This window comes from Ailuropoda melanoleuca, chromosome 9, assembly GCF_002007445.2.
Source record: "Ailuropoda melanoleuca isolate Jingjing chromosome 9, ASM200744v2, whole genome shotgun sequence".
Lineage (NCBI taxonomy): Eukaryota > Metazoa > Chordata > Mammalia > Carnivora > Ursidae > Ailuropoda > Ailuropoda melanoleuca.
Window position 1 is genome coordinate 84,614,463 of NC_048226.1, and position 23,364 is coordinate 84,637,826.

A 23,364-nucleotide genomic window follows, 5' to 3' on the forward strand; every position below is an offset into this window, starting at 1 on the left:
CTAAGCTCAGATAACAGCGAACATGTTTTTCATCTGCAAGAATATCCCACAGGACCTAGGAAAGACATTCAGGATTTAGGACAATTCTTTATGAGGTCGCTGTCCCAGGAAAATGAGAATATCTAGCAACCCTAGGCCTGCTCACTAAAAGCCAGCAGCACTCCTAATAGGGTGACAAACCACAACCCCCACCTAAATTTTCCAAAAAACGCCTTCTTCGGGGTGGTCCTGTAGGAGACCCACTATCATTGTGTTATTTCAAAATCAACCACTAGGTGGCATATATACCAAAGTATTGAGTATTTTTTATGCCCTTAACTGCATTATTCTTGAGAGGTGAGCAGGACTGGGATTGGAGGACAGGAGGACCTCACATTTATCTGTAATATTTGATATCTGTCATTACAAAAAAGATGAACACGTGTCAAACACGACAAAAATATTAAAAATGGATGTGAATGATGACACATGAAAATTTTATTTTTCCCTCTTTCTATTTATTTTTCCCTTCTTAAAGGATCTATCAACAGAAATATCTAGACAGGCTAATACCAACCCATCCATTTGCTTCTATTCACAGAAAGAGACTCAAAATCGTGGCAGCTGAGGAATAGAGACTTCCATCAATGGTTAAAAGCAATGTAAACCTTCTGATATCATGAGACGCACAGGAAAGAACACCACAGCCCTTGAGGGAGTGCAAGAGGACAGCACAGAGAAGGCAGGGTTTGAGTTCATCTTTAAGAGAGGTGGAAATGATACTGGTGTAGACGAAGAGGCAATAGCAACACCCATAGCTACCTGTTATTAAGCTTCAGAGTTGACAATATTCTTTGACACATTTTATTCAAGTTCATCTTCTCACATTGCTGCTTACCCTTAACCAGTACTACTAAAAATGCTGTCTGCCAACCGGTGACCTTTTCCTGTATTGAGAGACATTGAGACATTGAGAGAAATGCGTATAACACTTTGCCGATCTGCTGTCTGTTGACAACAACAACAAATTCAGCTGTGTTTTGTACATTTAAAAATTTCATTTCTATTGTATTTTACCAAAATGTCAAACTTCAATGGATTGAAAACACACACACGTGCACATGCATGCACGCGTATGCACAAACACACCTGGTCCTCATCTACTAAAAGTTCGAGAAGCACTGGCTCCAAACACCGAAACAGCCAGAGAGCACGAAGCAGGTGAGCAGGGCAAGCTGGAAGAAACGGCTAAATTTAATAGTTCCCACCTGTAACAAGTGTGCTCATTAAATTTTATTTAGTTCTTCCAAAACCCCAATGGGATTACTAGTATGATCTTGACTTTACAGAAGAGGGCAAAATTAGAGAGGATAATGAACCTGCCCCAATGGAACCGGGAATCAAACCGGGGTCTGTTGGAATTTTCAGCCCTTCTCAGATCTTCACACCTGGTTTAATCACGATGTCAGTGGTCAGCCTTCTTCCAGCAACACCTATAGATCACAGATTATTCTGGGAGGGTTGCTCTCAAGCTCATAGACTCAGCATGAGTGCTCACATGTCCTCGGAAGTCAGACCCATCTTTCCCTAAATTCGGAAAAAGGATCTGTCTTCTAACCCAGTGGAGCATGGTGTGTCTCATATGTCAAAAGAAAGGTTGAAACGATGACAGCAAAGATAGCAAACCAGTTCCCACTTCCCATTCCCATGGCCACACATGGAAAACCTTCCTCATTGAGCAGGAGAAATAAATTCTGCTCTTTCTCACTGGAGCAGTACAAGGTGTTTTCCTGACTTGAATTTTTTTCCCCCTTACGTCAAGGTGCTTTTTTAAATCATAAACTTTCATGATAAAAGTTTTTATCATAATTTTTAATCATAAGCTATTAAACAAGAAAGTATTTTGCAAAAAAAAATTCTTGAAATTTTTACTTTTCAGATAAAGTTGCCTAAATGTAAATGAAAACACAACTAGACTTAAAAGAAGAAAAAGCAAAAGACAATCAACAATAGTGATGATTTACAATATGTAGCCACAGCTTTTGGATAAAACAGGGTTGAACAATGGATAGTTAGAAATGTGTAATAACTTAATTTTTCTCATTCTGCACTTTCAAAAAGCTTAAAATAATTAAATAAAAGACAGATTTGGGGGGGGGCCAGGTCTGCACTTCTCCTTCCTTCATTTCCAAGGCCTACTAACAATTAAAAAACCAATCAGAGATAACTTGAGAAAAGGTGCTTTGCCTTGCATCAAAAACTTCTGGAAAGTATCTGACAAGAATTTCTTCTCTTTCCTCTCTTCCTTCCTCCTCTTCCTCCTCTAAGCCTTATTAAAAGCAGTAAAGATATTAAAGAGAACAGCTTTTGAACACATCATATACATGAAAACTATGTAATGTTATTAAGCCACACAACATCCCTAAAAGGTAGGAATTATTATTCCTATCAGGAAATTGAGGCCCAGAGAAGGTGAGTCACTAGCATAAAGTTGCCAAGTTAGTAAATGACAGAATCAGGATGGAAACTGCATGTTTGAGCGTGAAGCCCATGCAAACTCTTGGTACTCTATGTTACAGGGTTAAAACATGAGTGACAGCCAGCTGTTAAACTCATCAATTCTGAGACCTCTATTTCTGTTCAATGATTTTTATACTTTACGCAGAACGAAGCTCTTAGGATCACATTCACTTGGCACTATGTCTCCCTTGCTCTACATTTTTGCCATAGGTTTATTTTAAAAGTTAAGAAAGTTAGATAATTTCTTTTTGGTGAAGGAATTGCCTAGTATCTACGGTTGAATTCACAAGGGAGTTGGACAATTGTTCTCTTTCTGGAGCATGGTTGAGCATAACCTTGAGAGTCTACAGATCCAGGGTCCCAGGGCTGCTTAATCTTCCAGGTGTGAAATTTAGGCAAATCACTTCATCTTTCCATGCTTAAGCTTTTCCACTTGTAAGTTGACAATAATACCCAACTCTCAGGGTTTTTGTGAGGGTAAATAATATAAACAAAGTGCTTAGCACAATGGAAAGCACAGAATAAATGCTCAATGAATTATTTTCAAGTTATTTAATGATCTTGTAGAATGTTGGAAAAGGCTACAGTGATCTCTTTTAAAATAAATGACAAGAAGAAAACAGAACAATAAAATACAATAAACCTGAAGGATAGTGGGTATAAAGACTTTTGAATAGCAGAATTGGCATAAAACATACAAAGAAGATAATTTGCTTTTCAATAGCCCTCTCATTTTCATTTTTATTCTGTACACTGACGACAAATCTGCAATTGAAAGATTGTCTTTCCATATAGTATTCACTAAAAAAAATTTCACATTTACTTGTAAAGGTGCAGAGACTTGTACATACGCAAAAAATTGTAAAAAAGTCATAAAATGACGTTGCATAAAACGTCCAGCACAGATATCCCTTTACTATAATGACCTCTGCTATTAGCATTACTTTGTTTTCCTGTAGACCAGACTCCGACCCTGGATGAGAAAATAACAGAATATTTATTTGCTATTAGTGAAAGTTCCTCCCATCGTCCTGGTTAAGTCGACAATACCATTATATCCCCGTTTTAAGAAGCAGTCTTTTAAGAACACAACTCTGAAGCCAGAATGTCCTGGGTTTGATTCTTCTTGCATTTATTACGTGCTTGCCTTGGACAAGTTAACCCATCTGTCTGAGCCTGTTTCCTGATGTAAAAGGAGGGCAATACCCATTTTATGATTTGTTGCAAATATTAAAGAAGGTAACTACCTGAAGCATTTAATGCAGATGTCAACAAGTGGTAGCCCCGGTTATTTTTATTTTGTAAAGGAAGAAACTGAGGATTCAGCACATTTTGGTAAGAAATTATAGGTGGGAGCTGGATCTCATGTCTGATTCCCAGGCCAGCGTTCTTTATTGATTACACTATAAGGTAAGTAAGCTGTCTTTGGAGAAGGGGATTGGGACTAGAAAAATGCCTAATTTCATCAACCCCCGCAGTGACGTGTCATCCCTATATCCTTCATTGTTCACTATTTAAGTATTTTGTTATTACTTTTACTCTGGCAATTTGGAGCATAGACAGTATAATAAAAATACCTTCACACTTCTCTAGTAACCTCCTGGCCTGTCCTCAAGGTCCCACAGCATGAGCTCTGTGGGTAACGACGAGAGAGGTCACCTACCCAACCTCCACCAGTGTGCACACCGCAGAGCCGGCGCCCCGCCCAGATGTTTATATTTTCCTCCCTTGGCCCCGCCCTCCGACCACGCGGGGCTCCAGCCGCCGCCCCTAGCTGGAGTTCCTGGAGCGGACTTGCCTAGCGCCTCAGCCTACCCACAGGGATTCCCTCTCCAGCCAATCGCGTCTGAGCAACGGGACTGCCCCTAACAAAGATGGCGGGGGAGGCCTCCGTGGGGGCAGGCTGATTTAACACCCAAACCCACGGCGGCTAGGGAAGACAGTGGTAGCGGCGCGGCCCGACCATGGAGGAGGGCGGCAGCGGTGGCAGCGGTGGCAGCGACAGCAGCACCAGCGGGAGTGGTGGGGCGCAGCAAAGGGAGCTGGAGCGCATGGCTGAGGTCCTGGTCACCGGGGAGCAGCTACGGTAAGGCGTGGGGCAGTGCCGGTGGGCGCACGGTGGCACTGCCAGCCCGTGCCTGCAGCAGCCCCGCGCGCACACGCGCGTGGCTCGTGCTTTGCGACTCGCGCGGGGCTCCGGGACCGCTGCGGGCGCGTGGACGGTCGGCGTGGCGCCCCTGCCTAGCTGCTGCAGCCGGGCGCCCTGCGACTCCGCACTGGCGCGGGGCTCCGACGCGGACGCGCGCGAGCGGGTGGTGAGCGCTGCGCCCCGGCCCCGCCGCTGCAGCCCTGCGCCCCGCAGACGCGCCGCCACCCGCCGCGCGCTCCCTCTTTCCGGGCACCGGGCGCTGCCAGGCCTGCTAGCTGCCAGGCGACCCCTAGTGCGTCCAGAGAGCGAGAGGGTGGGTGTGCAGCCCCATGCCGCCTCCCGCCCCAGCTTCTTGACTTCTAGATGAAAGGGCCAACCCCACGATTGGTTTTCCTTTTTGCTGGCAAGTCTTGCTTCACTCCTCTGACCCTTAGCGTTTTCATCTGTAAAATGAGGCTGACACGCCGGGACTCCCTTGATGGGGTGTTGTGGGGGCTAAACCCCAGGTTCTGAAAAAGTACCTATCGCTAAATTGGCACGACCTCGTCAATCATCAGTCGCGTCCGCGAGGGGGCGTGGAGGCACCTTGTCCGGATGCCGTGCTGCTGTGCCAACTTCCCTAGCGCGCACATTTTGGAGAGCAAGAGTCCATCCGCCCTGGGCTGCTGCAAGAAATAGGAATTGATGGGTCTCACCGTACCTGGGATAGGCAGTGAACCCCAGATCCGCGCCCCCCCCTTACCATTCGCATCCCATCCTGGTCCTTCTTGGATTCATGTTTGAGTAATGTATTTCTATGGTCTGACCGGTTCTGCCGCTGCCCGTCATGTGGTCATAAATCAGTTTGCATGGGGGGAAAAAAAGAAAAAAAAACAAAACCCTGGCTCTGAAGCGTTTGAGCCACAACTTGCCTGCCGGTCCTTGGCCCAGCTGGCATGAGGCGCGCGCCTGTTCCTTCTAATACTTGGCCTGAATCTCCAGGCTCATTTTGGTTTTTAAATGCTGTGTTTCAGGATCTGAAGGAGAGAGAATCTTTGCAAAGATCCCTGAATGTTTAGTAACCACCCGGCTTGCAGTAGATTGAGGAAGTAAATATTGGAAGTCAGAGTTTGTTGAGTTTAACTTTACAAAAGGCAAATTGCCACTTCAATCCCTCGGTGATTTTTAAATGTGTAGTCAAAATTAAAGGGAATAAAAGCTCGTTTTTCCTTCATCAGGAGTATTTTCTAATTGAATAAAAATTAAAAGCTCTTCTGATTCAATCTGAAGCATTTGCTTTTTAATAATTTATTTGCTCCTCGTTACTGTATCATCTTTTTCGAAGCCCTCACTCTGGTACTTTTAATTTTTTTAAAGATTTATTTATTTATTTTAAAGGGGGGGGAGAGGGAGAGAAACTTAAACAGACTCCTCTCTGGAGGAGGGGTTTGATCTCACCACCCCAAGATCACGACCTGAGGCAAAACCAAGAGTCAGACAATTAACCAACTGCGCCACCCAGGTGCCCCTCATTTCTTTTAAAACAACAAATTGGATGGTGCCTCTCCTTGTACAGGAAGCATTTTCTCCTTCAGGAGGCAGCTTAAATGGCCTTTACTTGGGGATTTCCAGAGCACTTGTTACCCCCCTCTTCCCTAGCACCCCTCTGTACTAAAGTAGGTTTGAGGGCCATGCTTAGCTTGTTGGTAAGAAGAGAGAAGGCTCTCTTTCACTCAAGAGTCAGACCTGGGTTTAGATTTCTGCTCAGCCACTTTGTAGCCAATAGTCACCATTAAATTGTTTTCAAGACTGACTTTTCCTCAGCGTGAATGTTGGGTTTGCTACTTACTAGCCTGGGACCTTGAACAAGTTGCTTAACTAAGAATGCTGGGCAATAATGGAACCTATCTCATAGTGTCGTTAAGAGGATTAGATAAATTAGTGCTTAGAACAATGCCTGGTATATAGTAAGCACTGTGTCAGCATTAGCTATTATAGCTCTGTGATCTTGGACAAGTTAATTCACTTCTCTGAGCCTTTGTTTCCTCATCTATAAAATGGAAATGAAGATAAGTACTTCATAGGGTTGTTGTGGGAATTTGCCCTTGAGCTTCTGTATTAATGAGCATTCAACAATGGTTGCTGGAATTAATCAGTATTATTGGTCTTTGTGCGTCACCACGTGTGACTTCCAGCCAAGCGAGATCTGGCAGGAAGGATTGGGTGGTGGTTAAGAACACAGGGTATAGAATCAGGCTGCCTGGGTTATTATTCTGCCTCACCATTTAATAGTTCTATGACTTCGGGGTCAATTTACTTCACTCTCTGGGCCTGTTTACACATCTCTTGCAAGAATGTTGTGAGAATTAAATGAGATGCTCCACTTGACGGGCTTAGAAAATGTTCACTACTTAATTTTACTTTGGAAAATTGTAACCATTGCTTTTTAAACTCTCAACCATGTTAGCACTGTGTCTAGGACATAGTTATTACTCAATGAATGTTTGAATGACGAGGGGCGTGATTAAATATACTCCAGTATAGATGATATATTCGGAGCTTAGGGATTTCAGTGGCTTCTTAATTACTGGAGGAACCTCTCATGAAGGGGTGGGAATGCAACCATCCTTGTGGTCCCTGGCACGATGTGTCCTTACATCCTTAGCTGCTTTCCCCCAGTCTGATGGGGGGGGGCTTTGTGATGTGCAGGCCTCCTGCCTCTGACTGCTTCACATACAACTCCCTTTGTCCTCTCTTGCTTTCCTACTGCTTTATTGGTCATCAGAGATAAGGCAAATGAAAGTGATGAGGAACTGGGGCACCAAGGATTGGGATTTGAAATTAAAAATTTGGCTTCCAGGCCCAGCCCTGTGCATTTTATTTATTTCATGCTATATATATATATATGCTTATATATGTTATATATATAGTATATATGTTATATATATAATGCATATGCCGTATATAAAAATTATATAACATTAAATATATATTTATATAAATATATTTATTTAATGCTATATATTACATATAATAACATATACTATTAATGAAACACACATACGTACATATGTATGTATGTATTTTTAACCATATTCCCTTGGTCAAGTCAACCACTCTGGGTCTCAGTACTCTTACCTGCAGAATGGGAATTAATAATATCCTTCCACATAAGATTTGTGATGTTGGATCAAATGGGCTAGAATATGGGAGGGAACTTTGTAAAACAAACCATAAACCAAGATTAGTTATTGTTGCTATGATTATTATTATAAGCTCCAGCTGTGAAATTGAGGGCTGGCTCTGCAATCCTGACACTTAGAAGGGCAGTTAGTTGCATAAGGACATGAAATTAACTAGCAAACTTAGAAACATCTCCTCTTTCTTTTCCAGCCTGACTGCAGGGTCCTTTTCCTAACTTCTTCATTCTTTCTCTTTTTCATAAGAGATTTTACTTCCTTGCTCAATACATCTTTATGGTTTTGCGTCTTAAAAAAGCAATCGGATACCACTTTAAACCGACACGATGGCTGTAATAGAAGAGATAGATAGTAACAAGTGTTGACAAAGATGTGGAGAAGTTGGAACCTTTATATACAGCTGGTGGACAGGTGAAATGATGCAGCCATTTTGGACAACAGTCTGGCATTTCCTCAAAGATAAAACATAGAGTTAACATATGAGTCAGCAGTTTTACTCCTAGGTATATTGTCAAAAGAAATGAAAATATATGTTCACATGAAAATTTATACACAAATGTTCACAGCAGCATTATTCATAATAGCCAAAAACAACTCAAGTGTCCATCTGTTGAGGGATGGGTAAGCAATGTGGGGTGCATCCATGCAATGGAATATTATTTGGCGTAAAAAGGAATACAGTACTGATGCATGCTACAACATGGATGAACCTTGAAAATATGCTGAGTGACAGCGGACACAAAAGGCCACATATCATATAACTCCATTTATAGGAAATGTCCAGAATAGGCAAATCTATAGAGACAGAAAGTGGCTGCCAGCACCAGGAGGGAGAATGGAGGGTGAGTGCTAATGGGTATAGAGTTTCTTTTGGGGATGATGAAAGTGTTATAAGCTTGTTTGTGGTTATGATTTCATAACTCTGGGGATATACTTAAAATCATCACATTATATTCATTAAGTGGTTGAATTATGTGGTATGTGACTTACATCTCAACAAAACCATTACAAAAATGGATTTGGATGACACATTTTATTAGAGAGATAAAAGACAAAATATTGGAAGTTTTTAAATAAACTTTTGCCTTTTTGATTGGCCTGAGAATGCAGTGATATTTATCACTAGCTCAATAACCATTTATTACCACACCAAATGGAACTGATATTTTACATATATATTTTTATAGTATTATTCTTGATACAGAACAGAAAAGGTGCCATGAATAGTTGAGAAAATCTCAGAACATTCCTAATTTGAAGATAATTAACCATATATAAATCATTCATGAATGGAGTTTCGTATTATGAATTTTCAAATCATTTGTTATTTTTACGTGTTCTATGTATGTCTTTTATCTTGAAATTTGCCATGCAGTCGTAACTATGACACTCTAATTAAGACACCCCGAATCCACGTTATGTTTCCTCCCTAGGATAATCCCAGAGATACTTACCAAGAAAGTGGTTTGTGATAGAGTGTCGAAGTAATGAAGCCCAACAATATCACTGTTCTCTTTGTGTTGATGGTAGGCATGGTAATAATAACAATAAGACTCACTTATATGGCATTTATTACCTGCCCAGGAGATGTATGCATGAGTGTATATACATGTGTATACATATACATGCCTTTAATAAATGTACCTATATGTATATATACCTTTAATTTGTAGAGCAACTCCTTGTAAAAGATATGCTTATCACCCTCATTTTATAGATGAGAAAACCGAGGAACAGAACATTTAAACTAACTGGCCATAGGTTATCCAGCCATAAAGTGGTAGAGCTCTAAGTCCCTGTGCTTAGGAAGGACTAGACAACAATTTAATGGTGTCATCAACTAAGCAGTTTAGAGGGTTACAAAATGTGATGATAAGACAAATGTAAAATGAATCCGTATATAAGACTTATCACATTCTAGTGTGACATCTTTTTCCAAACAAATAGTAGACAAATGATTTTTTTCCATTTTGTTGGGAAAAAATCCAATTTATTTCTGGAAGTGTTTATGTTTTGACAAGATAGAATGGTCACTTCCTCTACTAACTGTTAAACGGGGTCTTCCTTGCCATGTGGTTTTGAAAACCTAATTTGGACTCCACTCGTTCTGAATTCGTAATCATTTTAATGGGAAGATAAATTGCAGTTCACATTTTGCCAGCTGTGGGGATGGAAGTGGAGTGGGGAGGAGAATTAAGGTAATGAGGAATGCTTAATTAAGAGAGAAAACGTTCTAAGCCTTCCTGTTATGCTCATCTACCTAGAATAAATATGCTAATTACAACAATCTCATCCAATCACTAAAGCAGGTTCCCAAGAAGCAATTTACTAGGCGATGAGTTTTAGCCAAATTGTAGGAAATTGTAGTTCTTTCAACTTATTTGGTGTATTTGCCTTTCTGCTATAACAGACTGCCTTTCCAGACTCTTGCTTTTTTCATAAAAGCACGTTCAATAAATATTGAATTGCTTTCTTGAATTTGCTTTGCAAATGGTAATGCAGTATGCAGGTAAAAGGTAAGAATCAGCTTATAGAACCAAAAACCAAGCTACAGTAAAGTAAGTATGAGATAAGGAATTTAGAGCATGCAGAAGAGAAAAAGGAGAAATAGTCCATTTCATTCCATTTTGAACTTAAGGAATTTTACATTTGGCATGGAAATTGTCTTAGGGGGTAGCCCCTATTGGAAGCCATTAATATGGAAGCTTAGCTCTACTAGTCACTCTGACTGAAGGGAATAGCAGGAAACGACCACCCAGAAGCTACTACTGAAATCTAGAGATCCAAACAGAAGGAGAACACTTTTATTCTTCTAAACAACAGAGCTATCCTGGAGTCAGGAAATTACTGCCTATTTGGATAAAGAAAAGGGGGTGTTTCTGTAGGAGATAGAGCCACTGCATTTGGAGTCAATGCAGAAAAGCCTAGTGTAGAGTGCTGAATTGCTTTTGAATCAGAGGCTCTTCCAACATACAGACTCTGTTCCTGGGAACATCTTTTCTGCTTCGCAAATTGGATGGGAGAGCAGGGAGCAGAACCCTGGTACAGAGCAGACCCTTGGTAATGACTCATTTCTTACCAGCAGAGAGCTTCGGAGGCACTTTGTCACTTGCAAAAAACATCATGCCAATAGAAGACGTTTAGTAAGCACTCCATAAATGACTGCAGAATTCTTTTATCCCCGTATGGACTTACTCTCGTGTAAATATTTTTCTGAAGTGACTGGGGTGTTAGTGAATAATATATTTATGTTTTCTCAAAGGCCAATGCTGACAGTTAAGTTATGGCTTCTGTTTCTCAGAATCAATAAACCTGAAAATAAGTTAAATACCTCTCAAAAGAAAATATAAGGGGAAGGAAGATTGTTCTCCTCTCCTGTTGTTTCCAATATCATTTGTATCAGGAACTCACTTGCCTTTATTAAGTGGTGGCTCTTAAATGGTCAGTTCCTCTGAGCTCAGTGATTAGGAAAAGGCAGAGGAAACAATGATCAACCCTCTTACTACGTAGTAAGTCATCACACTTCTCTATGCTCCTCTCGTCCACCAAGCAGAGGTGGATTCTAGAACTGAGATCCTTATTCCAGTATTTATCAGGCTTAACCGTACTTGGAAGCTCATGTCAGTGACTGGTTTTTGTCATTATTATAGACTTGGGGGACAACAGTGGAGACAGCGTGGGGGTACAGGGCTTAGCCGGCCAGACGGCATGCTTGCAAGCAGCTGTTCCTGGTGGCAGTGCCAGCAGGGGCTGTGGGATCTATTTTCATCAGGGTTGGCTGGGATGTCTCCATCCTGGAAGAGTTCAGAGAGAACACTGACTTACTTGGGTCTGCATAAAGAATCACTTTTCTGTAGCTTTTACAATAATTTTGAGGTTGGGTAGGAGAGATGAGATGAAGTGAGGGAAAACGCATCCGGGAGTGTGGGACAAGATGTTATTGTGTATCTGCAGTTAGCAGATGAACAGCTGTGGCTAGGGTGTGGCAAGAGGGGACAAATGCCAGGGCCTGCAGCTCAGGCAAGCCCGTGGCAGCTGCAGAGGAGGGAGGAGGAGGTAGTTAGCAGCTAGTGTCATCAGAGAAAGTCTCAAATCTGTCCACCTTTACCCCTCGGCTGCTAGTTATGGTCCTGTTGGTGGCGGTGGTGGTAGTTTGCTCATTTGTTTTAATGGCGATGACGCAGTCTCTCTGTGATACTTGGTCCTACTCACTTCTGATTCTGATATTCGCCCAGACATTCCTTTTACGGAGGCAAGCTGTGGCCCAGCACCCACCTAGGTCTTGGCCTGATGTGGATCACCCAGCTCCAAGAGGCGCTGCTTTGGGTGATGAAACTGTTGCTGCTGTAGAGAGCTGAGCCGGGGGCATTGTGGGTACATCAGGCAGGAGTCAGAGGACCAGTCCTAGCACAGCAGCTCCTCTGATCTTGACTTAAGGTGTGAGAACTACTGAGCATTCTGATGAACACTCAATAAGAGGGAAAGCCTCTTTTCATGCTGTCCTATTTTCGTTAGGGTTGGGTTAGTCACTGCATTTTATTAGGTGCGAAGCTTGGCCATTTTCTAACAAGCTGTGAAGTTTGGGAAGAATACGCTGTGAGTGGTGGCTTGACAGAAAGAGCAAGGAGGATGGGGAAGGGGGTAGTGTAAAGATACATGATTACGTGCGGTCTAAGAGCAACCATTGTCTTAGTCTTCATAGAGGAATATATGAAAGAGCAAATTTACCAAGCAAGTATGTTAAGAAAGGATTGTTTTTTTCACATTCGAGAAGAGTTTAGCACATATTTCTTTTGTGGATCCTGGGCTAGTTTGCTAGTTACAACGTGATCCTCTTATAAGCTTTGACCACTATTTTCAGGCACACACACTGACTGCAGCAAAGTATGAATTACTTGGATTGTAAAAGTGGCTCTTGCTTCCTTTCCTCTTCCCTAGGAGGAAAAGAGAATGGAATCAACTTGGATCTTCTTTTCATTGAGTTGTTTTTAAAATTCTATTTACTTTGTTACTCTCTAACTTTTCCATGAATGAAAGTGACTTTCACAGAATATATTCACGACAAAAAGCAAGAGGTTAGTCCCCGTGGTGATATGACTGTGTTTTACATTGAGGCATGGAGTGCCCTTTATTTTATGTTCAGTTAAACTGGGATAAGGTAGATAGAACAAGGCTTTACCAAAGCTCCTACTTATTGTGCTATTTTCTTCTTGAGAACTGACAACAAAAAGCAGTTTTAGAGATGAGGTTTTAAAGCAGTGTGATCTAATGCATAACCATGATTCATTTTCCTTCGCATTTGTTAGAATTTATTTTGCTAACACCTGGATTGTAGACTCTGGTCGTCAAACATAACAGCGCGTGGAACCTAAGCCATTATGAGAGTATGAACAGACCTCTGATTAAGAGCACTTAACCTGCTGCTGTACTTACAAGAGCTAAAAGATATCACAAAGTATTTTAAGGATGCCCACATGTAAAGAACAAGAGCTTTTTCCTCCAACAGTTCATCATGAAACACTACAAATGTACAGAAAAGTTTAAAGAATTTTACAGTGAATACCCTTACATCTACCACTTAAGATTCCACAATTAACATTTTACCATGTTTGCTTTATCACATAATTATCTTTTTTTTTTTTAAAGATTTTATTTATTTATTTGACAGAGAGAGACAGCCAGAGAGAGGGGGAACACAAGCAGGAGGAGTAGGAGAGGAAGAAGCAGGCTCCCAGTGGAGGAGCCTGATGGGGCCTCGATCCCATAATGCCGGGATCATGCCCTGAGCCAAAGGTAGACGCTTAATGACTGAGCCACCCAGGTGCCCCTATCACATAATTATCTTTCTATCCCTTCTTCTATCCAACTTATTATTCTTGGGTACTTTGGAGTAAGTTGCAGACAACAGTACACTTCCCCTAAAACTTTTAACATGCGATTTTCTAATATTCACTATTTGTTTTCTGAGCAAATGAAGGCTGAAGAGAGAGAAATAGTTGGCTGCCATCAACGATCAGCAGAAGCCTTGAGCTTTGATGTTTTGGGACCATCTTAATTCATAGACTCACAAGATATTACAGCAAAGCAAAGCTCTTCACTGGTGGTCTTGGGCTTAGCTATCTGTAATACTGTGGAAAGGAAGATGGTATTCTCCTGCCTGCCTTGGGTCCCCTTGCGGAAGAGGGGGGATCACAGCTGTTGTACTTTGGAGAAGGGTTCACTGAGCATTGGGGGGATAAGAGCAATATCCTGGGCTCAATGATGAGAAATCAGTGAAACATTTTTGAGCAGAGTACAATGTGATTAAACCAAAATTTTCAGAGAACAGACGTAGAGTTCAGAGCGGGGAGCTTATACAGAGAAGTAGAAAGTATCCACAGAAAAGCCACAAGAAAGACACACCATAGGAAAGATTAAGAGACATTGGTCTACGTCTTGGACTCTGCGGCTTTCAACATAATTTCCCCTGTAAACCTCCCCATCATGATGGTCAGCATCCAGATACTTTCTCCCTCATCTCCTACCCCTCATCACCTCTGATTTGCAATATATGTCTGGCGTTCAGGATTTTCTTGGTAATAGAAGTAAAATGGAACTCTCAACATACCACTGAAATGCAAGTGGTTCAGGGTCAAATTGTAAAGAATTATTTCTGTATCCCGTGAATTTTGATGACTTTCCAAGGAACACCTCCAACCAGAGAAAGCCAAAGCTGTATAAAAACCATCTCTTCATTTAAACAAAGTTGTTTTAGGGATAATGAAGATGCAGACTTCTTGGAAAAGGCACAAAACATTTTTAACTTTGTAACTCAACTAAAACTCTTTCATGTCACATGTTCAATATATTTTGTCCATTCCCCCCCTCTGTCCTGTGTAAATTGGAAATGGGAGCTACCTTTGATTATCAAGAAAGCAGGTTCTTCTGCACTGTTCATATGGTTTAAGCTTGTATTTCGGTGTGCATCGTGTTGACCTTACAATAGTGACTTTGGCATTGATTTCATGCTGCATCTTACTGTAAAGATAATTAATAGGAACAAATCCAAATAAAAGTGGTTTTATTCTCAGGTAATATAATATGAACTTAGCTTTTTATTCTTCAGAATGGTTGGCATGTGCACAAATGTAGCAGACCTTCTGTACTCAAGTACAGATAAAGAACTGTGATATCAAATTGTGATTTTTCTTATGCCTGTGTTGACTACAAAAGAGAGCAGCTCCAGTTAAACCCATTGAGAAGCATCCATGAAATCTAAGAACCTGGGCTTGGAGCCAACGCATTTGTCTACATGTTCACCATTTGCTGACTTCACACTAATGAGGGCGTTAAGCCAAGAAGGACCAGAGTCTGATTACTCAGGACTTCATTATAACTTGCAATTACCTCTTTCAAGCAAAAGTGTAGCAGTTAGGGGCAGGAATTCCTTACAAACCACTATTCCGACACACCAGGATTTGTTGAGCCGTTTTGTTTATTATGGGACAGAATGATTTCATCATTTATATGGTTAATTAACCAGAGGGAATCTCTTCAATCCTCTTCCTGTTAGCTCCATTTTGGGTGGTTATTTCGTTGCAAGATAATCTCATTTCCAAAAGGGGAACACTGTGGAGAGGAAGTTGGTTTGGCTATTTGTCAGCAGTTGTGGAAGAATGTTTATTCAGGGAGGAGCCTGAAAACTGAGAATTTGGGGGCTTGTCTGGACATTTCTTTCTTTTTTTTTTTTTTTAAAGATTTTATTTATTTATTTGACAGAGATAGAGACAGCCAGCGAGAGAGGGAACACAAGCAGGGGGAGCAGGAGAGGAAGAAGCAGGCTCCCAGCGGAGGAGCCTGATGTGGGGCTTTATCCCATAACGCCGGGATCACGCCCTGAGGCCGAAGGCAGACGCTTAACCGCGGTGCCACCCAGGCGCCCCTTGTCTGGACATTTCTGGTTCTTTCTTTCTTTTTTTTTTTTTTAAATATTTTTTATTTATTTATTTGACAGAGATAGAGACAGCCAGCGAGAGGGGGAATACAAGGGGAGTGGGAGAGGAAGAAGCAGGCTCACAGCAGAGGAGCCTGATGTGGGGCTCGATCCCATAACGCAGGATCACGCCCTGAGCTGAAGGCAGATGCTTAACCGCTGTGCCACCCAGGCGCCCCTCTGGTTCTTTCTTGTACCTCCACCATCTATAGAATAAGATTTTCTGGCTGAAGCCAGGCCTCCAGAGGGTTCTTGGAAGCGTGGGAGTGACGTCTTCAGGGTCTTCTTTCGCCCGGTTCTTGCGATTGAGAACATCTCCCACAACCCGTGACTTCTCTACTTCGTCGGTGCTCCTCTGTTGGCCTCTTGCTGGTGCCAGAGAAGACTTCTAGTAGCCGAGGCTCAGAGTGTCCTTCCTGAGCTTCTCAATGTGTGGATGGGAGCAGGTGGGTGGGAGGAAGACTACCATCAGCACAGCGATCGTACTTACGGAGTCTAAGACTACATACACTTGGGGAGATCATTGCAATCTTTGGTGGTGGCTTACGTGAAAGGACATTTCATTACAAAATTTAGCCTAGCGGTCCTTAAAGGAATATCCACCTATAATGTGACAATTTGTTTTACTTTGTAGTAAAAAATGCTATTCATGATTGAGCATAGCAACAGTTATTTAATTGCATTGTCTGGGGAGTCCTGGGATCTGGGCCTTCATGGGGATTATAGTACAACATGTAGCAAAGAGAACATTTATATAAAATTATACTGTAGTCTGTTCAGACACTTATTCAAGGTTATGTTGAAAAATTCAGGTAGGGCCCCCTGGGTGGGTCAGCATGGTTAAGCTGGTTGGTTAAGCATCCCATTCTAGATTTTGGCTCAGATCATGATCTCAGGGTCCTGGGATCGAGCCCCATGTTGGACTCTCTGCTCAGTGGTGAGCCTGCTTATCTCCCTCTCCCTCTGCCCCTCCTCCCCCTGAAATAAATAAATCTTAAAAAAAAAAATTCAGTCAGTCACTTAAAACCACATATGCAGGAAGGCAGACATTTTACAGTATTAGGTCCTGAGTCCTTGACCATTCTATCTGTTCTATATGACCTCACATGCCTCCCATGGCAGAAGGATGTGTTTCTCATAGGGTCAGGTGTTTTCTTTTCCAAGAGTCCCCGTGTCCAAGTTTGATAATTCTCCTGAAGAAGAGGTCAGAGTCATTGATTGCAGGCCTATCTTCCCTTCCCCTTCAGACTTTTAGGAATGGGAGGTGTCAGCAAAAGATGATACCTTTTAGAGGGAAAGTCCAACTCTCATTGCCAGACTTCTTCCAGTGACGTAAGAGGATGGCTGCCCCTCTTGCTTTGAGTCTTCCCGTACGTATCTTACAGACTTCCATCAAGGCCTTTCTGGTTTTGTCCCTCTTATGTGAGGGGGGTGAAGGTGAATACCATGTTTCATGGTGCAGATTAAGGAACACTTTTACTGGGGACCCATAAATGGAAAGGGTCAGCAGGAAAGGACATGGTCCTCCATTCCTCGTTATCCTACCAAAAGTTGGGCATGAGCAAGAAGCTGCCTGACATGCAGTGTGTTTCTATGCCATAGGATGGACCCTATCCCTGTGCTCCTTGACTTTCCTATATTGTGAACTCAGGCACCAAGAAGTCCAAGCTGGGAAACAGCAGGTGCACAGCACCTGGAGACCTTGGGGGGCTTGTCTGAAGTTGCAGCCAAGAAGGGAGGCCACCAATCCTAGAGGAAGCTGGGTTTGGGTACAGCCACTCCTGCTGGGGAAAGACCAGGTTCCCAGTCTCAGCCAGCTCACTGCCTGGCAAATCAACCTGGGCCTCTGAGGTCACATCCATACATCTTGCATATCCCTCCACGGGTGACAGATCTGCACTCTTCACGGTGAGGTACGGTGCCTTATTTATTCTTAGGTCCAGAGCTTCCACGGCTAAAGTCCAGGAAGAGGCATACCGTGTTTTAATGCTACAAGGGCATTTTGACTTACTCTGAAGTTTGAAAACCAGGACTTCAAATGTTAACTTTATTTTATAAGGTAAAGGTTTAGGGTGTTCAGTTCAAAGGTGAAACTAGGTTACATCTTCTAACCTCTGACTCTTTAATTGCTCAACCCTGAGCTTCCATCTGTTTTCCTTCTGCCAAGGTAGATGGATAAATCATCCCTAGTAGAGTCTAAGTTTTATTACTTGATATTACAATGATATTCATTGGTTTGGTGTTATTCTGATTTGCTTTTAGCCTTCTCAATAAATAATAACAGTAATTACAATAATAACCAGTCTTTATTGAACCCTACTGTGTGCCAAATAGTGTGGTAAGCATTTTTTATGAATTGTATCATTTAATCCTTGAGTAGGTGTCATTAGTCCCATGTTAGAGATGGAGGCACAAAGGCTTAGGAAAAGTAAGAAACTTGTCCAGGGTCACAAGAGCAGCCAAATGGAAGAACTGGGCTTTGCAACACCACAGTGCTCCGTCAAAAGCCGTGCTCCTAGAGTTTATAGGTGGAGGACCCAGCTAGCCTCAGCCCTAAGCCATTGGAGCCTGGAAGTCAGAGGCAGAGAATGCCCCAGCTGTTGTGGCTGTGGAACCTGGACCTTTGAAATTTGACTTGCCTCAGAATATTTGCGTCTGTATTGAGTAAAAACTAAATTTTCATACATAATAAGAATTATATCAACTACAGACATGAAAATGATGAATAGCAATGTTAGTACCTTTAAAAATTAATGAAGGAATATTTAAAGGTACAAAAAGCCTGACTTAGTTCTGTGAATAATTAGCTAATTTACTCTACACCGTGTGCCTAATTACCAGAAGCATACTGAGGAAATATGTCGGATTGACTTTCGTGTGTTTTATCCTAAGATAATAGTAAATATGCTTCACCTATGGATTGTTTGTTTATTAACCAGAGAGAGAAGTTCTGGAATATAAATTCAGCTGGTCATATTTTAGGCTGTAGAAGGAAACTTATTTATTGCTACTTTTCTGTGGCATGAAACTCTAGGAAAATACGCATCCCCATGCTTATGTTTTACACATAAGGAATAGATTAGTCGCTGGAATCTCATGCAAGAAACATTTTTAAGTGTTCCGAATATTATTTGGTACTTTGTAGATTGAGAGCTTTTCAAGGTAGGAAGTTTGTAGGAATGGATAAGATGTATACAATGTATCCATTTGTAGGAATGGATAAGACTATAATTTTAGGATTGTAGCTGATTTTTTCATACTAGACCTTGAGATTTGGTGGAAAATGGGTCCCGCAGTTTAGGTGTTGATTTTCGGATTAGAAGGAAGTAGAACTCTAAGGGTTGGGCAATCTTGGATTCAAGACAATAAGTATAAAGATTTTCTATGATATCAGGGGATATGCAGGCATAATGCTAGAATTTTCAAGTAACCTGAGACAAGACTTGCTTTAGCTGAAGAGGGGATAAGGAATATTTAAAGGGTGTTATGCAGTCCTGACCTGGGTTCTTGGATGAATCGACTCTCTCAGGAGATCCTGAGCTTTAAGTAAGCACTCTTATTGACTAAATCAATTTAAAGTTCTGTTTTCTTTTCTATAAAATGGGAAGAAAAATAGGGTCAGAGATGCCTGAGTGGCTCAGTCGGTTAAGCGTCTGCCTTCAGCTCAGGTCATGATTCCAGGGTCCTGGGATTCAGTCCCGTCTTGGGCTCCTTGCTCAGCAGGGAATCTGCTTCTCCCTCTGCCTGCCGTTCCCCCTGCTGTGTGCTCTCTCTCTAGCTCTCTCTTTCTGAAAAATAGGTAGATAGATAGATAAATAAATAAATCTTAAAAAAAAAGAAAAATAGGGTCCCTTAGGTAACATGCATGTAGAGTTCTTAGAATAAGGCCCAGCATGTAAGGAACAATCATTGGTAGTTGTTATTGCTGTAAGTAATAGTAACCACATCAGCATGGCTCAGAGTCAACATTCTGGAAGCATGTTTTCTTTGATTATGAAATGAGAGTGTACACATTTATTCATGATGTTGAAAACATGAATTTTTAAATGATGTATTATAATCAGTCATGTATATTGGGAATAAGCAAAACTGGCTGGTGGGCCGTATCTGGCCCAGTGCCTGTTTTTGGACCATAGCCATGTCCTTTCATTTATGTATTGTCTATGGCTACTTTTGTGCCACAACAACAGAGTTAAATAATTACAAATGAGACCGTATGGTCTCCAAAGCCAAAAATTTTCATTTTTTGGTCTTTATAGAACAAGTTTGCTAACCCTTAATATAAATCAAAGAGAGAAAAATGTGTGTGTACGTGTGTGTGTGTGTGTGTTGTGCATGGTTGTATTAAGGGACACCTACCAGAAGCGGATGACAGTCTTCCAAATGAGAGATGAGTATTTTGCAAATTTGTAAATTGATTTTAAGGAGCTTTGGTGTTTATTACTTTTGTTTACATTTTAAAAGACTTATATTTTATAGTAGGATACTAAGTTTAGAAACATTCTGGTATTTTGATCAGGGATAAAGACTTGATTAGCCGTAAAGGGTCCTCAACTATTTGTTTTCTAATTATTTTGTCCCATCATGGATGCCTCACACCTGTTGCCCTGGTGCAGAATATGGCATTACAGCACAGATGCCGCTGTAGACTAATGGTTGCTCTCTGTGCGGTTTTGCTAGAAGCCCATATTCCTTTCGGTAAAAGCCATCTCAAGAGTACGTGTTGCTATTTTAACCAATTGGGAAATGCTGGCTTTATTTTCTCTCCTCTTTTTTCTTTTTTTAAAATCTTTACCCCACCCTCTGTCAGATACTACCAATTTCCAAATAGCATTATAGGTATAAAGTCCTATTATTCTTTAATTCCTCCTTATCCTGCGATATAATGCTTTCTTCACTTTATCACACGTTGAGTAGCTCCTTGTTTGTGCATTCAGCCTTGTTCATGTCACTAGAAATCTGTTATTACTTAGCTGAGTGGCACTCTAGCCACTTCCCTGGAAGTCTCTTCCCACCTCTGTTAGTTCTTGCTCTTGCTCTCAGGACCTCATCTAGGAGCTGAATGAGGCCCGAAGAAGGAGTGACTTACTCTTTTCATTCATTTCCATGTCTTCTTCCAATGAGAGAAGTTGTTTATCAGATGGACAAGGAACACCACATGACCCATTCAAACACTTCACATAGCCCCGTAGCAGTTAATGCTTTAAGTCTGTGCACGGTTCTGTATGTGTTTAAACTGTTAGTTGAGAATCTCGGTTCAATGCATATTTGGTCATTGGCAACTGGAATGGCTTTTGCTTTGTAAGACCTTTTTTTTAAAAAAATAAATCACAAATCTGTTACAAAACAACCATAATTTGTATGCAGTGAATCAGTATATGGCTCCGAGAAGCTTGCTAGCCTGTTTCAAGAGCTTGTAGTCTTCATCATCGACAAGGTCTTGAAAGTCTCTGGGAATCTCCTGCCTATCTAGTTTGAAATGCTTCTGTCGGTCTCCTGATTCCTCAAGGGACTCTAGAGCAGATCCCCAGAGGTACACAGTTCCTGTGTTTTCTAAGCTTCTTCAACCTTCTCTTGAATTTAAAAGAGCCTCTATATCCTTACAGTGAAATCCCCTTTTTTCCTAAATTACCCACAATTAGTTTCTGTCTCTTACAACCCTTACTGACACAGAAATTAACACCAGGAATGAAGTCTATAAATACTATGTGACAAAAATTATAGGTATTTATTATACTCTGTCTTTTCCCCTAAAAGCACAGAGTTGGGGATACTAATATAAAATTATTGCTTGTTGCAGAATATAAACAAAGGTTTATAGTGCTTTGTATAGAAAATCCTCTTATGATCAAAACAGTCATCTAATTATTTGCTTACATTGGTATGAGCTTTAATGCCTAAAAATATGTTGGATTTCTGATGACATTTGTTATATAGATGGCTGTTTGTTAGTCTGTTTTGATTGTTCTCATGGTACCTCCACCATTCTTGGAATAGGGAGGAAATAAAATAAAGGCTTATTGATTGACCCCCTCTAAAGAGTGAAAATGCTTTTAGTTTCCAAGTAATGAGATTTCATTCTCCCCATTTTTACTTTATTTTTTATTAATTTTTTAATAATAATTTTTTATTCTGTTATGTTAGTCACCATATAGTACATCCTTAGTTTTTGATGTAGTGTTCCATGATTCATTGTTTGCATATAACACCCAGTGCTCCATGCAATACGTGCCCTCCTTACTACCCATCACCAGTCTATCCCAGTCCCCCACCCCCCTCCCCTCTGAAGCCCTCAGTTTGTTTCTCAGAGTCCATAGTCTGTCATGCTTCATTCCCCCTTCTGATTACCCCCCCTTTCTTTATCCCTTTCTTCTCCTACCAATCTTCCTCCTTCTTATGTTCCATAGATGAGCGAAACCATATGATAATTGTCTTTCTCTGCTTGACTTATTTCACTTAGCATTATCTCCTCCAGTCCCGTCCACGTTGCTACAAATGTTGTGTAATCGTTCTTTCTGATGGCTGAGTAATATTCCATTGTATACATGGACCACATCTTCTTAATCCATTTGTCTGATGAAGGAAAATTCTGAGGGTCTTTATTTTATTTATTTTAGAGAGAGAGAGAGCAAACTGGGGGTGGGGGCAAAGGGAGAGAATCTTAAAGCAGGCTCTGCTCAGCATGGAGCCCAATGTGGGGCTTGATCTCAAGACCCAGGTGCCCTAGAAAACTCTGAGGTTTTAGGTATTGGGCTTCTCTATGCTTTGGAGTTTACATTGGGAGTAAGAAGCCGAGAGTGTTTTATTTAATCGATTTCATTTGGTTGTTTTCAACTTTAGATGTTCTCATGGACAAGGACACTTACGCAATACTATTTGTGAGCCAGTTAACGTTTTTTTGGCCTTTTTATATTTAGTCTGTCCCTTCATTGCGCTATTAAAATTGATAAATATTTAGGTACAAACATGAAACTCCACTTTGGAGTCAGCTGATTATGCACTTGCAGGTAAGATGACACACAAACATATTAATATTTTTAGCTTTCAAGGATGCTATTAGAAAGATGTGATAATCTTGGTCTCATGAATTTATAGCAGATATTGATGGTCAGATGCCTTCAGAAAAAATGGGAGTAGGTCACGCTGTGAGCCTTCAGTCTGTAGAATCACATAGAACACTTGCTGGGTGAGATAAATATATAAAGAAATGGATGAAAGATCTAAATGTGAGACAGGAAACCATCTAAATCCTAGAACAGAACATAGCAACATCTGCGACATCAGCCGTAACAACTTATTAGACACATCTCCAGAGGCAAGGGAAACAAAAGCAAAAATGAACTACTGAGACTTCATCGAGATAAAAAAACTTCTGCACAGCAAAGGAAACAATCAATGAAACTAAAAAGCAACCTAAGGAGTGGGAAGAGATATTTGCAAATGATCTATCTGATAAAGGGTTAATATCCAGAATCTATAGAGCATGTATCAAACTTAATACCCCAAAGCAAATAATCCAGTTAAGAAATGGGCAGAAGACATGAATAGACATTTTTCCAAAGAAG

At 41.1% G+C, this 23,364-nt stretch overlaps 1 protein-coding gene across 2 annotated transcripts in view; it reads left to right on the plus strand.

Annotated features, from left to right (window-relative positions):
* The first annotated feature begins 4,306 nt into the window (after positions 1-4,306).
* The window catches only part of DEPTOR (DEP domain containing MTOR interacting protein), a 137,282-nt gene continuing 118,224 nt past the window's right edge, over positions 4,307-23,364 (plus strand). The window contains exon 1 of one of the 2 annotated variants that reach the window (XM_019806265.2): positions 4,307-4,585. In XM_019806265.2, the coding sequence (XP_019661824.1) occupies positions 4,464-4,585 (122 nt within the window). In that variant the 5' untranslated portion in view covers positions 4,307-4,463. The remainder of the gene's footprint in view (positions 4,586-23,364) is intronic. The other variant, XM_002925531.4, reaches the window with a different exon arrangement.